This window comes from Pinus tabuliformis, chromosome 8, assembly GCF_031772625.1.
Source record: "Pinus tabuliformis cultivar Carrire ecotype Pingquan chromosome 8, CPIR1, whole genome shotgun sequence".
Taxonomy (NCBI): domain Eukaryota; kingdom Viridiplantae; phylum Streptophyta; class Pinopsida; order Pinales; family Pinaceae; genus Pinus; species Pinus tabuliformis.
The window spans coordinates 1,452,238,265-1,452,256,095 of record NC_142294.1 but is presented as its reverse complement, the minus strand read 5'-3'; the positions used below and the strand labels follow the sequence as shown (position 1 = coordinate 1,452,256,095).

The window sequence follows — 17,831 nt, the reverse complement described above, 5'->3', positions numbered from 1 at the left end:
CCAAGCTTGGCATCATCTCACCACCTTCACCATCACCATCATGTCAAAGAGCTGGTCCCACCACAATGGACCAATTGTCAATGATGTCTTGCATGGTTTGCTCAATCCATTTTGTCTGACATGGGCACATGTGCATTGTAATGTAATGTCTTGTCAAGTCAAAGTTCAAGTGTCGATATTTGGATGTAATAGTCATAGAGTAGGTGAAGAGTCGTGAGGGTAGATGAACTGTCACAAAGGGGAATGTCAAGGGTCACCCCACCCTTTGCTATAAATAAAACCTTATAACTCATTGTAAAGGCTTTTGGTCAGCCAAGCTTCTAGTAGGACTATCTTAGATAAATCTTGGATAATATTGTAATGAGCCTTGGCTTCTCCACTACGCAAAGCTAGTACATATCTTTGGAGGAGCAAGAAGTTGTGGCTATAATGTTACACTGTTAGAACTAGTGGTTGGACATGGATGTATTGTATGACTAGAACTTACACTTCTTAATGTAATAGAGCCAACATGTTTCATGCATATGCTGTATTCTATTCTTGCTGTCTGGTTTACTCTAAATGATATATGTATGTCTTGGTTTACGCATGCATGTATGGAATATTCTATATAAGTATGTATGAATCTTTCTAAAATGTGTTTTTGGTTTAACCATCACTTTGGATTTCTTGCTAACTTGCTTTCTAGCGTGTGATGCATCTTCGCTCATGTGTTCCCTTCCAATATGCATACTATTACAGGTTTCCAAGGGGCACACTCACTTCACCCTCAGTGTGTTAGAACCTCTCATGCACCTTCCTTGAGTTACTACAGTTGTCACACCCTTTCTACCAATAATGACATCTTACTTGCCTCTGTGCGAAATCACAGTCAAGGCATTACTGTACGACTTACTACTGGGACTCCTACACCAAATGGTCTAAGGCCTAAGTCGGACTTCTTACCGATGAGATCCTCGTACATTTTGGCGGGTCTAGCACCATCAACAAGTAATAAAAATCCCTATGAGTTATGGAAGGGAATATCTTCCTCAGTTAAACACCTCAAGGTGTTTCAGAGCAAGTTCTTCATCAAAAGGAATGACAAGAATCCTTCAACGTTTGACTCTCGCACTGACGAGGTAATATTTTGTGGGTACTTTTCTCGAAGTAAAGGATATAAGTGTTATAACAAGTGAAAAAAGAATATTGAGGATTGTATTGATGTGATAATAGATTAAATCACTTCACAACCTGAGTCCTCTAAAATAAATATGAACTCAAATGATGAAGAAAATCCATATATGAGGACTGCAGATATAGATGAAATAGATTCAATTAGTGAAGGTGAGGAAGCAGGCATAGCTCCAAGGCAAAAGACTCCTTCTAGGTATGTACAGAAAGAACATCCTAAGAGTGATATACTTGGAGATCAAAGACATGGTCTTCAAACTAGAAGGAAACTTGTTGACAATACAAGTTACGTGAATCTAGATCTGTTGTCAAAGATTCAACCCAATAATCTCAGCTAAGAAAGTGAGGACAATTTTTGGGTAAAAGCTATGAATGAAGAGCTTGACCAGATTGAAAACAATCACTTGGGAGCTTGTTCCAAGGCCTGAAGAGAAAATTTTACTGGAATGAAATGGGTTTTCAAAAATTAGCTAAATGAGTAGGATCAAGTAATTAAGAATAAGGCTTGATTAGTATGTAAAGGGTATGCCCAAATAGAATGGGTAGACTTTGAGGAAACCTTTGCACCAGTAGCAAGACTGGAAGCTACCAAAATCTTTCTTGCTCTTTCTTTCCATAAAAACATCAAGGTATACTAGATGAATGTGAAGTCTGCATTTCTCAATGGAGATTTGGAAGAAAAATTTTATATTGGGCAGTGAAAAGGATTTATACTCACCAGGGATGAAGGGTTCGTATGAAAATTCAAAAAGGATCTGTATGGACTGAAACAAGCTGCCAAATCTTGGTACAAAAGGATAAAAAAATAACTTCAGCCACAAAGCTTTAAGAAAGGTAGACTTAACAACAATTTATACATAAAGTCTGAAAGCGACCATCTACTAATTGCAGTAGTGTATGTAGATGATATAATCTTTGGCAATGACATGGAACAATTGGGGCATTAATTCGCAAAATGTCTGTAGACAGAGTTCAAAATGTCCATGATCAAAGAGTTGTCCTTCTTTCTGGATTTTCAAATCGCTCAGTCTCCACAAGGAATGTTTATATGCCAATCCAATATCTCAAGGAAATGTTGAATAAGTTTTGGCTTGAAGATTGCAAGCTAGTGAGCACACCTATGGCTACAGGATGCAAATTATGCAAAGAAGATGGGATACCACTAGTAAATCAGATTGCATACATATCCATGATAAGAATCTTATTGTATATTACAACTTCAAGGCCAGTCATCATATAAGTTGTGGGTCTTGTGGCCATATTTCAGGCCTTCCCGTGTGAAAGTCATGTTTTTGTTGTCAAAAGAATTTTCAAATATCTTCAAGGAACTGCAAAATATGGACTGTGGTATGTTAAGAGAAAATAATTTAAGTTGAAGTCCTATAATGATGCAGATTGGTTTGGCATTCCTGATGACAGGAAAAGAACCTCTGGTGTTTCTTTCTTATTGGGGAAATGCCTGGTGTCATGGGTCAACAAGAAACAAACCTCCATTTCCTTATCGAATGCTGATGTAGAGTATATTGCTATTGCTACCTGTTGCACATAGATTCTATGGATGAAGTATAATTTAAAAGATATTCAAGTAGAGTTGATTGATCCTATTCCAATTATATGTGATAATACAAGTGCCATCAGCATCGCCAAAAATCCAGTCATGCATTCAAAGACTAGGCATATTCCTATCAAGTTCCATTTCTTGAGGGAAGAAGTTACAGCCAATATTGTCAGACTTGAATACGTGGCCACTAAAGATCAACTTGTATATATCTTTACTAAGACACTCACAAGAGAACCCTTTGAATATCTCAAGAAGCAGATAGGAGTTGTGACTCCTCCTTCCAAATGACTTCATTTTGGTAGGTGTTGGAAACTACTCAACACAATGGATCCATGGAAGAGTAGGCTGTATTGGTTTAGGGACTAGTATTCAAAAAGTTTTCATTTCCACTGATACGAAAGGGGGAGAAGATTATTGGGAGGTCAATCAAAGAAGACCTTGCCTAGCTTCAGGGGAAGCTTATTATGTTTCCATCAATGCCAAAGGGGGAGATTGTTGGACAACTGGTAGTGTTTGGATGGTTATTGGCTGTGATAGTGTTGGCATTGACGTCAAACAAGATCAACATGATGATTGGGAGTCCAAAAGGAATCTCATTATAGTTGCAGGCCTCATGTAGATAATCATCATAGTAGCAGGCTTACTAGAGAAGCCATACAATTATGACTATGGTTGTTTGGAGTTTAGGATTTCAGACATAAGAAGAAGAGTCAAGGAGAAAAGAGTGGAAGAGATTTTAAAGTCATCTTAGAGGTAGCAGATATGCTCAAATCCTACATCAGACCCTCTCCATCGGAAATTGCTATGAAAGTGCTTTCCAACAATGTGTGGAAGTCTAAAAATGGCCTCCTAGTGTTGCGGGTGAGAACACCCTAGGGGCTTAGGTTGAGAACCCCAATAGTGCGGGGGGGGAACCACAACAAGAAATGCTCAAGAAATCAACCTAAATGCTTATTCTACTGATCTGTGTAAGAATTTCCTTACCTGAAAGTCCTACATTTGAGTAGATCCTGCTAGGTGAAAACCCTCCGCTTCTCTTGATATCTTCGAAACCTGAAAATTATTCAAATGAAACATATACAACAATAAAGACATAAAGCACATTCATGATATTAACTTTAAATCATATAAATTAATGAACAATTACGCATCAATGTAATATTCATAAACGAATTAAAATATAAATAAATACATAAACACATTTAATATCAGAAACATTACAACATTCCTTTATTGAAGTTAGCTACAAGTAAAGTGGAGAAATATGACCTGACTCCTTCTCCGACTCCAAGCGGAACCGTCCTCCAGATCTGTCCTTTCCTAGCCTCAACAATATTCCTCCATCACCAATACAAGGATATCTTCAAGAAAGACAAAGGATACCTCCAACAAGGAAACAAGGGTTTCCTAAAGCTTTGGGGAGTGTAGGAGGCACAAGGATTTCGTCAGACTCAACCAGGGATAATCTCACTATAGTATCAATATCTAATATCTTCTCCCTTAAGGCCTTCCCATGGAGGTTTATTTATACTTCCCCAAATTAGTTTTTTCAATTGGGAAACAGTTGGGCCACGAGTGATAGGAGGTGAGTAACAGGTAAAACCCTTAAAATCTACTTGAAATTAAAGAAATTTATTTTTTTAAGTGTTTTAACATATGTACATGGGTTGGGTATATGTTGACCCACGTGTACATGCTTTTATCACAGGCCAAAGTAGCATATAGGGAATAAAACACTGTTTTTAGATTTTGGACCAAGTCTAGAAGGAAGGGTTGCCCTAGGCCATAATCAGAGCATCAGATCTACCAAGAGTGGTAAATGGTGTTATAACAGCTAGATCAAAAGTTATGGTGTTTCGATGTTAGGGTCTTGAAATTCTAAGAAAGCTGAAATATTGGAGGTTAGAGCAGATCAGGACCTAATATCGAAACTCTAGAGCATGCTATATCAAAGACTAGAATAGCAAAGCATCGAAGCAAGCCAGATCATAGCAGGTGATATTTGAGACTGGGATATCAAAATATTAGAGTCCATCGGAATAATGAAGGTCTGAGCATATCGGAATATCAAAAATTCTTATCAGTATTTTAAGAAGTTATGATATCTAGCATTGTGGATATTGTTAAACCACCAAGGAATGATGAGAATAATTAACAAAGGACCTTTTGGAAAACCAAGGCTAATTATGACTCTTTATCTCTCCTATGGTAAGACACATGGCGACATGTCATTGGCCTCATGAAAATGAAATGGCTAGTGATGTCATCATGACGTGATAGTACAATGGACATGTGGCATCTTCTTTTGGAATTTTCAATGGCCTAATGGGACAAATTAGAGTGACACGTGTCACCTCTCAGGAGTCACCAGATGTATAAGTGATTTCAGCATATCAGAGGTCATTATATTGGAGGTAACTAATATGAAAATGATGGTTAAGAAGTTGCGATAAAGGGGGCTCCAATATTACCTGAAACATGGTCCTATGGAGCTCAAATGAACCAAGGGCTGAACAGAGGGAGCTAAGATGCAATCGTAACTTTGTTGAAGTTACGATACAGAGGGGCACTGATATAACGCTATGCCAATGGTCAAAGGCCCAATCATATGAGAAAGAAAACACTTAAGGAGATAAGTGCCAAGGGGGATAAGGAAATCGAGGTTGTGCAATATTGTAACATTTTGGTTTTTTAAGTTACAATATGTTGGAGCTTCGATGAAGCAGTACAATGAGTTTAATGGTTGAATGAGTTGGTAGTTGAAGATTAAATGCATATTGGCAGAGTTGGTTAATGGAGTTAGTAGATCTGCAGAATGTGCTGACACAATGCAATGAGGACAACAATTCACAAAGAAGAAATGAAGAAATGGAAAAAGGAATCGATTTCTTTGCGTGCACGCTTGAGAGATTCAAATGAGGAACAAAGTGGACATTTGAGAGTGTTTTCAAGCTCTATGGAGCAATAAATAAGAATGGAAGTCACGGTAGAGTGTGCAGGTGACCTGAGATTAAATTATTAGTATGGAGAACTACAGAGTGAGTCAGAAAGGAACTCGAAAGCCCATTTTTGTGTTTAATTCCATGGCACAGTTCAACCAACAGATGTAACAATAGGAGGAGGAGCCATGCCGAAGTACAATTGGGCAGTATGGACACATACAACAGAGATAAAATTGTGCAGTGTCCATCATAGGATCAAAACCATCGATTTCTATCGAGCAAAGTGGGGTATATAACATATTGTTGAAGTGCTGAGGAGTGAGTGTTGTGAGAGTAGGAATAATGCTGAGAAGCAAGAGAAGTGAGAGCTCTATGAGCAGAGAAAGTGCTTGAGCAGTGTGATCATATTACTAGTTGGTGCAATCCTCAATAACTTATATGCCATGTTAATCATTATGAAGTTTTGAATTTCTCTTTTTAATCTTTCTAAGAACATTTGTTTACCCTGTAGATGGTTTCTTTTGTAGTTATAAGAGCTAGAACCATTCAAATCATAACATGATAAAGCATGACAGAAAGTTATTTGTGTGCCCAAAGGAGGACTACGAACTATATGTCTAATTTGAATTGCCATATGAAGCATCAAAGAGAAAGAGAGAGAGAGAGAGAGGTTATTCATGCTAAAGTCTAAATTTAAAATCTAGAGAGGTGAAGAACTATCCTTTCCCAAAGTCGTGTTGTGGGAAGGTCTTTAAAACTCCAACAAGGGAAATGAAGCATTTGGATGATGTGCATTCTAATTTCTTACCCCCTCACTACAAATATTTCTCTTTTGTTTTCACTATAACTAAGTGTTTGATTGCTTGCTTAGAATTATGGAGCTACAAATTTGTGTCTTAGTTTCATTAAGAATTTGATATCTATTCTAATTAGTTATATTTCTACACCTCTACATGAATTGAGTCATGGGCTTGCAGGTTTGATTCTTACTTTTGTTAAGAATTTGATATATGTTCTTCTTATTTATATTTCTACAACTCTATATCAGATCTTAAGTGTAGGGGAAAACATGTTTCCCCATATCCATGCTGAAAACTCTACATGGGCTTTGTTTTGTAGTGAAATTATTAATTGATAGGTTTATCTTTTGGAAGATGAATTGGTTTTTTAGAGTACCATTAAGATATTTATGATAAATCATAATCTACATGGTAATATGGAAAGGATTGAATGATCTGGTATTCACTTGATATCCAAAACTACAACCAAGGGGCAATTGTCCATCTTCTACAGATTATTTATAGGGCATATTATCAAAGGTTTAAAGCTTGGATATTAATTTGGTGGTGAAATGTTATCCTTTATAAAAAAATTATGTAAGTGATCCATAGGTTAGTGAGAGGTGGTTTATGAGACATTACCCATCCAAAAAATATTTCTAATATGGATCCTCTCTCTAGGATGCAAGTCCCTGTGTCAATGTGATAAAATTATCCCATGATCTAGTACCAAGCTCATTTTTGGTTTCAATATTACACACTTGGTACTAGCTTTTGCTCATTGCTATTAACTACACATTGTCTGTAATAATTGCAAGTCTTTCTATTATTACCGTGGCTAGGATATTTTTCCGCATTAATGCTTCTAATTATTAATGTTAGGTGTGTCTTATGAATGCTTCCACATGGTGAATGATTGTGAGAGATTGCTAATTTATAAGACATTCTTTGTGATTCTAAACCACATGTTTTTCTAATCAATATGATATTAGAGTTAAAGTCCATGCATTGACACAATAACATAACCCCTAGCTCTCGTACTAACACCACTAGAAGTTTATTTGTCATTCCTTGTGAGCCTTCTATGTTTTTTGGTTGGTATTTTTCTAATAATTAGAAGTCTTACTACTACTGCAACATACCAATTTATTGGGCCCTCATTGGCTTGTGGCCGTTAAGTCCATAACAATTGCAAGTCTTAATACTACAACAACATATCATCATATTTGGATTTTGTTCCAAATTAATAGTATCCTATATCCATTTTTTTGTTATATAGAAGATTTTGAAAACATGGATAGTTCAAACTTCATCTGCGAATTGTAGACTAAGTTATTGGATCTTCCCTTCCTACATGAAGGGTCCAAAATTGGTAATTATAAAAATCAAAGTCCTCATGTTTCCACAAACTTGTTTGTAGCCAAAAAATGGGTGAAAAAAGCAAGTATTAATGTGGAACATGGTGATGATGTTGGTCTGTGGATTTGATAAGTTCTTTAAGAAAAATAAGTTATTTTTTATTAAGTTAAAAAATGGACTACATCATTATATATTTTACAAAGATTAACGATTATGTTTCGAGCATTTTTAAAAAATCAATGCCTATATATGCAATTCCAAGGACTTCCATAACTCCTCATATGATTCTTTAAATGTTGTTAGCTCAATGGAAGAGCACCTATCTTATAAGTAGGAGGTTGGTGGTTCGATTCCACTATGTCCTAACATGACTTAATCAATGATATTGTAGTATTTTTTGAATTAAATATCTTTTGTATTGATTTACTTCAACGATGAAATATTTTTCTAGATTCATTAATTTATATTGCCTAGAAAGAGACAAAAGTTATATTGTATCATCTTTAAATATATTTTTTATCATTGCTAGAGAGAGAGAAATGAAATTGTCTCCTAACAAACAATAATGAGTGTGTTATATATTCTCTTTATAGAGACAAAAAAAATTGTAACTCAGAGGAACCCATTAGCCTGCCTGACACGTAACTACCAGTAAACCTCTTGGGGGCTATGATATGTCCTCCTCCTCGTAGCCCGAGTCACAACAGGTGGGATTTGAACTTGCGTCTTTCGAGTTTCAACAATTTCACATTTCTGGGATTAACAAATTGAGTTGCCCCACAGGACTCTAAGACAATAATTTGAGACACTTGCTTAAATACAATATTTAAGACAACACAGAAGACTTTTTTGTCTAAAGTTAAGACAATTTACCTAAAAATTGTTTTAAAACACCCTCTATGTTGTCGTGTTTGATCTCAAGAATGAAATCAAGAGAATCCTTAATATAAGAGGAAAGTGGGATAGGTGATCCCACAAATTACTAAAAAAATTACCGCATACCCACCGAGAGCATGAGTAACTAATTTTAATTTTCCATAAATTTTAAAAATTTGGAGGATATGGGAAAAAGACATTGTTGAATGGAAACTTCTATAAAGAAAGAATAAAAACAAATTAAACATTATGTAAATTTATAATAAATAAATTAACATATTTAATACAAATTAAAAATATATAATTTTAAATAAAAAAAATTAATTTAATTATACCAAATAAAATATCAAAAAATATATAAATTTACAATAAATCAATAAATATTTCATACAAATAATTCAGACACTTACAATTAAGTTTGAAATGTTCATAAAATTTGTTAAATTGGAGACATTTTTCCTTCTATTATATTAAATAAAATAATATGTAAATTTACAATGCATGGATCAATATCTAATGCGATTTCTTAGACTCGAAATATTTTTGTTTCCTTTCACCTTGACGACATCATTTAACAGAGAATTGGAACAATCGTCATTACTTACTATTCGACACATATATAGCAGTTGAGAGCAGTTAAGGATGATACTGTGCGGTTTACTCCGTAAATTTACTTCCTCGCCCGGTATCCATTGGAGTGCGACATAAATTTACTTCTTACTAAGGTATTCATAGGTATCCATTGGAATGGGACACAAATTTACTTCTGTTGAGGAAAAAACTGGATTGGGATAAGGAGTAAAAGTTGTACTCTCATTGTTTTATTTTTATTTTTGAATTTCTTTTATATATATTTTTATAAATTTAGAATTTTATAAAAAAAAAATTATTTTAAATGTTTTTGATATATATTTTTATAAATTTAGAAATTTTTGAAATAATCAATTTGAAAAATGAAATTTTATATTATTCAAATATTTCAAATTTTTTTAATAATTCTAAATTGATTTATACATTTTAAAATATATTTTAATTATTACGCCGTAAGGCGTTCCCTCTGAAAACAACTCCCCTCAAGTGCCACGGTGTGCAATTGTGGAACGTTAGATTACTTGTTAGACGATGAAATAATGTTCAACCGTTGGATATTGGTAGTTATTGCTTGAGCATCTTCAACCCTATTTTCTTCTACAAACCCTCGAAACTAAGCGAGCCAATTCCTCCTTGCGCGGCTGAAAGCTGTCTGGATACTCAGCCTCGTTTGCAAAATATCATCGTCCTCTGTGCTCGACGAAAATCCGAGGAAGCACCAGAAGCTAATGTCGTCGTGGGACACGTCCCTTCTCAGATTCAGGTTGATTTTAGTTTTCGGAATCTGTCACACCCCTTTTCCCCATAGATCTATGCTAGAGCACAGGGATTCCTCCTGCCATTCAGATTGCTGTGAGATTTTTTCAATTTCTTGAACATACTGATTTTTGTATAAATGAATGGCTGTGTAGGTCGAGCAGTTGCAAGTATTTACTATATATTTTAGTCTACCATCTCACCAAGGGTTTTTAGGTTTACTGTTTGATACCACGACCTATATTACAAATAATCATTTTCCTTAATGTATTTTGCTCATATGTCTTCCGCTCTATGCTTTACAGATAAAATACTCAGTAAAATGAGGCAAGGTAAGGATTAGGAAACATTGTATGTTGGATTTTTTTGGTTATAAATCATGTATTAGATGAATTCTGTTTTGATGGGAGTATGACCAATATTTGTAGGTAGAATTGGGCAAGTTTTGGAGGGCTGGCATTGAAAGTCGAAGGGTCTTGTAGCTATCAAAATCATTCGTGGCTTGAAAAAGTACCCAGGGACAACAATGATTGAAGTTGATGTCCTTCGTTAAGTTGCCAAATATGACATAAGTAGCACACGGTATGAGGAAGTATTTGTTTCGATTTTCTACTGTGCATGTGTTATTTTTACATGTAGAATTTAATAGATGAGTATCTTGGGCATGTGACCCAAGTTGCCTGGATACTTTTTTTTATTCAAAATATACATGTAGTACCTGTAAATGGTTGTCTGAAATGTATGCCATCTCCCCTTACAGTTGTGTGCAGATGCTATGGTAATTTTTTAAGGCAACCGATGAATGTGACTTCCTCAATTCTGCCTAAATCACATAGAATGTATGTGATTTAAATATCAGAAGATCATTTTATAGTAATCTTGAAAAAAAGAATCTTATGTATATAAACATTTGTTGTGGTATTTTATTTTAATGTTGGCATTATTTATTAACATAAATATATTTTGCAGTCGTTCTTCAGAAAACTTTGGTTCTTCTTGAAATTTAGTATATGAAGACCCAAGAAAGAATCTTATGTATATAAACATTTGTTGTGGTCTTTTATTTTAATGTTGGCATTATTTATTAACAGAAATATATTTTGCAATCGTTCTTCAGAAAACTTTGGTTCTTCTTGAAATTTAGTATATGAGGACAGAACGGCATCAAAATTTCAGGGTTTGGCATTGAAATACTAGACTTCAGTTCACCTTTCCTGCCATTGAGACAAAGATGAGAGTTTACCATGTTTACAAGGAAGGAGGGTCAGAATTCAAAGGTTCCTTGCTCTAGAGTTTTGTAATTTTTTGCTACAATGAGTTGTTCGAGGTTTATAAAATGGATTACTTAGAGTGATGGAGCTTAAAACAATTCAAATTCTTAGAGTGATGGAGCTTAAAACAATTCAAATTCTTAGAGTGATGGAGCTTAAAACAATTCAAATTCTTAGAGGAACAATACTTACTTCTCATATCTCTCCCTGAAATATCTCTTTACCTTTTGGTATGGCCTTAGAATTGTATTCGAAATTTTTTTTTGCAATAAAAAATTATATTTATTCACATTATATTTATAAAAACATTCAAAATATTAATCACTTGAATCTTGACATATGCATTGGGAGGGCTGAAACTTATATTTTTATTTTATATTAAATGCTTGTCTGTGACTCTGCTTCAACGGTGAGGTTAACTCCCAATTTATGAGATTGGATTGTCATGGGCATTTTTAACGGTATTAATAATGTCTATCCAGGCTTTTATTCTCCTAATGTTGCCAATTATGAGTGGCCAATATGAATGAGTTGAAACTCGTTCACACTAACTTAAAGCCTGAAAATATCTTCAGACTATGTGAAGGTTCCATATTGCAAGGTAGTTTGTCCATGTTTTGTGTGTAAGTGATTATAATTGAAATTGTATTGGTTGTCTTAACCTCTTTATGTCAATGAGGGCTACTTACTTTATAATATTTGGTTTATAATGTTTTTGCTACATCCATCAGGTAATAGATAGAGTTAGGGTTCTATTTCTCTGTGCTTTTTCTTTCCAGTATTACTAGCTAGAACCCTTTAATTTATTAGGGTGATAGTATTCTACCAAATTCTCACCCTGCAACGACACAATTTGGCAATCCCATATTAAGAATTTCAAACAATCAAATTTGGTTTAGTGTTTCTGTCATATTTAGAACTCCTTCTGCTAGATGCCCTTTAGTATTGGGATTCTATAAATTTATTTCCATTATCCTTACATCCAAGGAATATTAACACTAAATTGAAAGTAGTTTTAGGTCTTTATCTTGGACCAAATGACAATTCCAACCTAAATATCTCATGTACTCTCATCCCTGAGACCACAACAAGGGAGTCATGTGCTTTCAAATAGCTTACACAGTTTATAACCGTATTCCACTGAACAAACAAATGTATAACTTTAGTTATGTTTGCCTCACAGCAGGAGCAGCAAGGCTTGTTTTCTCGACCTATTATCTTCTAGTATTTCTCAGCACCCATGGAAATACTAAGATGACATGTATCTAGCAGTGAATAATTCAATATAATTACTCAAATCCATATTAATCCATGATCTGTGATGTGGTTAACGGTATCAAATTCCTTGATGCAATAATTTCAATGTTAAGATGGATGTGTTCTAGCATTCTTCTGAATAACTTCATATGATTGTCAGGTTGGATAACTAATAGGCAAGGTATATTTTTAAATACTAGATATATAAGCCCTATTTGATAAACCTAACCTGAAGTGTATATGAATCCCCATTGCAAAATAAATCTATTGAAATGAATATCCAATTTTGCAATGACATTGCATTTCTCCCTTACAGTGTTTGTTGATTTTGTTGATTTTTCAGATTGATATTTGAGGTTTAAGGAGACCATTTTTTCTCCTTGAATGGATGGGAATGAAAGCGATGCTTATTTTTGTCATGGCAGCCCAGGCTATATTCCCAGCATTTGTTAATGGATGGTATTACAAAACGCCTAACAATAACTTGGTATGTATCTCTCTATCTTCATCATCGTTGTCATACTCTCTCAAACTCACACACGTCTCTTTTACAATTTATTTCACTTGCAGTTTGTGCTGGAGAAGGCCAGGGAAACTATTGCTGGCCACAATTTGGGTTTTGTTGGACTAGAAGCTGCCAGTAAAGAAATCTAAGAATTGGCTTCAAAAGTCTCTAGTGAATGCCTCAACAATGCTTTTTCTAGTTTACCTGAAATGCCATCATTATACAAGCAGCATCAACATATGTTACAAGCTATGCATAGCCTTAATCAGCAATCTCAAGTCACATATTTTTCAATGGAGAGTTGTTTGACATCAAATGAGAGTCCTGAAAAGAATTTAGTTCCGATTATGCAGAAAGCTGTCAAGAAAAGATTGAGAAAATTACAGAATATAAATGTACCTTTTTGGCAGACTGACACTTCAACATCATTGATTGTTGTTAGTGAAGTGAGGAAGTATTTGTTTTGATTTTCTACTGTGCATGTGTTATTTTTACATGTAGAATTTAATAGATGAGTATGTTGGGCATGTGACCCAAGTTGCCTGGATACTTTTTTTATTCAAAATATACATGTAGTACCTGTAAATGGTTGTCTGAAATGTATGCCATCTCCCCTTACAGTTGTGTGCAGATGCTATGGTAATTTTTGAAGGCCACCGTTGAATGTGACTTCCTCAATTCTGCCTGAATCACATAGAATGTATGTGATTTAAATATCAGAAGATCATTTTATAGTAATCTTGAAAAAAAGAATCTTATGTATATAAACATTTGTTGTGGTCTTTTATTTTAATGTTGGCATTATTTATTAACAGAAATATATTTTGCAGTCGTTCTTCATAAAACTTTGGTTCTTCTTGAAATTTAGTATATGAGGACAGAACGACATCAAAATTTCAGGGTTTGGCCTTGAAATACTAGACTTCAGTTCACCTTTCCTGCCATTGAGACAAAGATGAGAGTTTACCATGTTTACAAGGAAGGAGGGTCAGAATTCAAAGGTTCCTTGCTCTAGAGTTTTGTAATATTTTGCTACAATGAGTTGTTCGAGGTTTATAAAATGGATTACTTAGAGTGATGGAGCTTAAAACAATTCAAATTCTTAAAGTGATGGAGCTTAAAACAATTCAAATTCTTAGAGGAACAATACTTACTTCTCATATATCTCCCTGAAATATCTCTTTACCTTTTGGTATGGACTTAGAATTGTGTTCGAAAATTCTTTTTGCAATAAAAAATTATATTTATTCACATTATATTTATAAAAACATTCAAAATATTAATCACTTGAATCTTGACATATGCATTGGGAGGGATGAAACTTATATTTTTATTTTATATTAAATGCTTGTCTGTGACTCTGCTTCAACGGTGAGGTTAACTCCCAATTTATGAGATTGGATTGTCATGGGCATTTTTAACAGTATTAATAATGTCTATCCAGGGTTTTATTCTCCTAATGTTGCCAATTATGAGTGGCAAATATGCATGAGTTGAAACTCGTTCACACTAACTTAAAGCCTGAAAATATCTTCAGACTATGTGAAGGTTCCATATTGCAAGGTAGTTTGTCCATGTTTTGTGTGTAAGTGATTATAATTGAAATTGTATTGGTTGTCTTAACCTCTTTATGTCAATGAGGGCTACTTACTTTATAATATTTGGTTTATAATGTTTTTGCTACATCCTTCAGGTAATAGACAGAGTTAGGGTTCTATTTCTCTGTGCTTTTTCTTTCCAGTATTACTAGCTAGAACCCCTTAATTTATTAGGGTGATAGTATTTTACCAAATTCTCACCCTGCAACGACACAATTTGGCAATCCCCTATTAAGAATTTCAAACAATCAAATTTGGTTTAGTGTTTCTGTCATATTTAGAACTCCTTCTGCTAGATGCCCTTTGGTATTGGGATGCTATAAATTTATTTCCAGTATCCTTACATCCAAGGAAGATGAACACTGAATCGAAAGTAGTTTTAGGTCTTTATCTTGGACCAAATGACAATTCCAACCTAAATATCTCATGTACTCTCATCCCTGAGACCACAACAGTGGAGTCATGTGCTTTCAAATAGCTTATACAGTTTATAACCGTATTCCACTGAACAAACAACTGTATAACTTTAGTTATGTTTGCCTCACAGCAGGAGCAGCAGGGCTTGTTTTCTCGGCCTTTTATCTTCTAGTATTTCTCAGCACCCGTGGAAATACTAAGATGACATGTATCTAGCAGTGAATAATTCAATATAGTTACTCAAATCCATATTAATCCATGATCTGTGATGTGGTTAACGGTATCAAATTCCTTGATGCAATAATTTCAATGTTAAGATGGATGTGTTCTAGCATTCTTCTGAATAACTTCATATGATTGTCAGGTTGGATAACTAATAGGCAAGGTATATTTTTAAATACTAGATATATAAGCCCTATTTGATAAACCTAACCTGAAGTGTATATGAATCCCCATTGCAAAAAAAATCTATTGAAATGAATATCAAATTTTGTAATGACATTGCATTTCTCCCTTACAGTGTTTGTTGATTTTGTTGATTTTTCATATTGATATTTGAGGTTTAAGGAGACCATTTTTTCTCCTTGAATGGTTGGGAATGAAAGAGATGCTTATTTTTGTCATGGCAGCCCAGGCTATATTCCCAGCATTTGTTAATGGATGGTATTACAAAGCGCCTAACAATAACTTGGTATGTATCTCTCTATCTTCATCATCGTTGTCATACTCTCTCAAACTCACACACGTCTCTTTTACAATTTCTTTCACTTGCAGTTTGTGCTGGAGAAGGCCAGGGAAACTATTGCTGGCCACAATTTGGGTTTTGTTGGACTAGAAGCTGCCAGTGCAGAAATCTAAGAATTGGCTTCAAAAGTCTCCAGTGAATACCTCAACAATGCTTTTTCTAGTTTACCTGAAATGCCATCATTATACAAGCAGCATCAACATATGTTACAGGCTATGCATAGCCTTAATCAACAATCTCAAGTCACATATTTTTCAATGGAGAGTTGTTTGACATCAAATGAGAGTCCTGAAAAGAATTTAGTTCCGATTATGCAGAAAGCTGGCAAGAAAAGATTGAGAAAATTACAGAATATAAATGTACCTTTTTGGCAGACTGACACTTCAACATCATTGATTGTTGTTAGTGAAGATAAGTACTTGTCTGCTCTGAGTGCAGTCTCTGGAAGAATGGCCTGCTGTAATATCTTGTCCCTCAAAAGCATATCTGCTATCTCCCTCCTGATTTACTGTGCAACCATCTTGACTCTCCTTGGATGAGCCATGCATATAATCTGGTTCTGTTTTGGGAATTTGTTAAATTTGGGTCCATGGGAGTACAGGTAATTCCGATTTGGGGTTCTGTTAAATTTGGGTCCAATGGAGTATTCGAAATGTTTGAGAGCAGACAAGTTTAAAGAATGTATGGTTTTTGTCGTCTAGGCATCAACCACGATTGTGTGGAGGCACTGTTGGGTTGCAGGCAATGACTATAGACTTGCTTGATGAGCCAGGAGGTGCACCATGTTTCGAATCAACAGTGAACGATGTGTTGATATTATCTAATCTTTGTTCATCTATTGCACCTGTTAATGCGAGTGCCTACTATAATCAGGCATCATTAGAAGATATAAACGAGTGGCAATCTCTTTTCATGTTTACTATACTCGATTTTTCAAGGGAAATTACCAACCTGGAAGCAAGGTTGATTTTCATGCACTCATTTAAAACCAACTAGCAAATTTTGCGGGTAAGTATTGTGAGCCAGGAACCTGTTCTTTTCAACTGTTCAGTAGCAGACAATATTCTATATGGACTGAAAGGCAGAGCCATCACTGTTGACATTGAAAATGCTTCCGTACGTTTCAAAAACCTTTAGACATGTTTTAAATCTGGTTTGATTTGAACTAGAAACATGCGACTTGTATTGTCAAATTGAGAGTAAAATTAGCTGCTTCATTTGACTATTTCAATGAACATGGGATTCTCCTAAATTTGAAACATTGTCCACTTCCGGCTCAACAAATTGCAAAGAATGGCCAATGCCCATGAGTTTGTATCAAATTTTATGGAAGGGTACAATACACTTGTTGGAGAGCGTGGTGTGAGGCTGTCAAGAGGTCAAAAACAGTGGATTGCAATAGCAAGGGCATTACTGATGGATCCTCGTGTACTTCTTTTGGATGAAGCTACGAGTGCTTTGGATGCAGAGAGTGAATACCTGGTTCAGGTGATACCATGACCCGAACCATGATAGCCTCTTTGTTCTTCTATTACTCTTGATTTTTTGTCTGATCTTATTTTCTTCCTTAACAATTCCCTTGCTTGTATTTAAACAGGATGCCATGGACCAATTGATGAAAGGACGGACGGTTTTAGTTATAGTACATCGACTTTCAACAGTCCAAAGTGCAACTATTGTGGCAATTGTGTCAGGCAGTCGGATAGTTGAAAGTGGTACTCATGAGGAATTGCTGAAAAGGAATGGTATCTATGCATCTCTAATTCGAAGGCAATTGCAAGGATCCAAAACTGAAAATTAAGTTTTCTTAGCCCGAACGAACATGGAGAAAACTACCCGAGCTGAGTCTCATAAATCCATACTACATTGATGGCTAATTACATCGAGTCTGAATCTCTGATACCGGAGTCACTGACACAGAAATTTGACGATTAACAATAGTTAGATGATCCTTTCTTATAATTTGATGGAAGGAAATCTTGTTGAATATTTCATGTGTTT

The 17,831-nt window shown here is 35.0% G+C and overlaps 1 protein-coding gene and 1 long non-coding RNA gene across 4 annotated transcripts; both read left to right on the top strand.

The window, feature by feature from the left end:
* The first annotated feature begins 9,843 nt into the window (after window positions 1–9,843).
* LOC149241222 (uncharacterized) lies at window positions 9,844–13,476 on the top strand. 2 transcript variants are annotated; one of them, XR_016245601.1, is made up of 4 exons: window positions 9,844–10,044; window positions 10,466–10,619; window positions 12,909–13,052; window positions 13,136–13,476. It is a non-coding gene; the product is annotated as an uncharacterized LOC149241222 (long non-coding RNA). The 2 variants fall into 2 exon arrangements; XR_016245602.1 differs by lacking the exon at window positions 10,466–10,619.
* A 2,388-nt stretch (window positions 13,477–15,864) lies between these two features.
* On the top strand, window positions 15,865–17,780 carry LOC149241221 (ABC transporter B family member 25-like). Of its 2 annotated transcripts, XM_089367465.1 has the most exons (3): window positions 15,865–16,946; window positions 17,123–17,318; window positions 17,428–17,780. In XM_089367465.1, exons 1-3 carry the CDS (start codon window positions 16,939–16,941, stop codon window positions 17,629–17,631), a joined length of 408 nt encoding a protein of 135 aa, XP_089223591.1. In that variant the 5' UTR covers window positions 15,865–16,938; the 3' UTR covers window positions 17,632–17,780. The 2 variants fall into 2 exon arrangements, with proteins under 2 accessions (XP_089223591.1, XP_089223592.1); XM_089367466.1 differs by having other exon boundaries at window positions 15,865–17,318.
* Window positions 17,781–17,831: the final 51 nt, after the last annotated feature.

Bases quoted from the DNA above. Each gene is read 5' to 3' on its own strand.
- LOC149241221 (XM_089367465.1), top strand. The intron at 17,319-17,427 runs GTGATACCATGA...GTATTTAAACAG, and splicing joins AGAGTGAATACCTGGTTCAG to GATGCCATGGACCAATTGAT.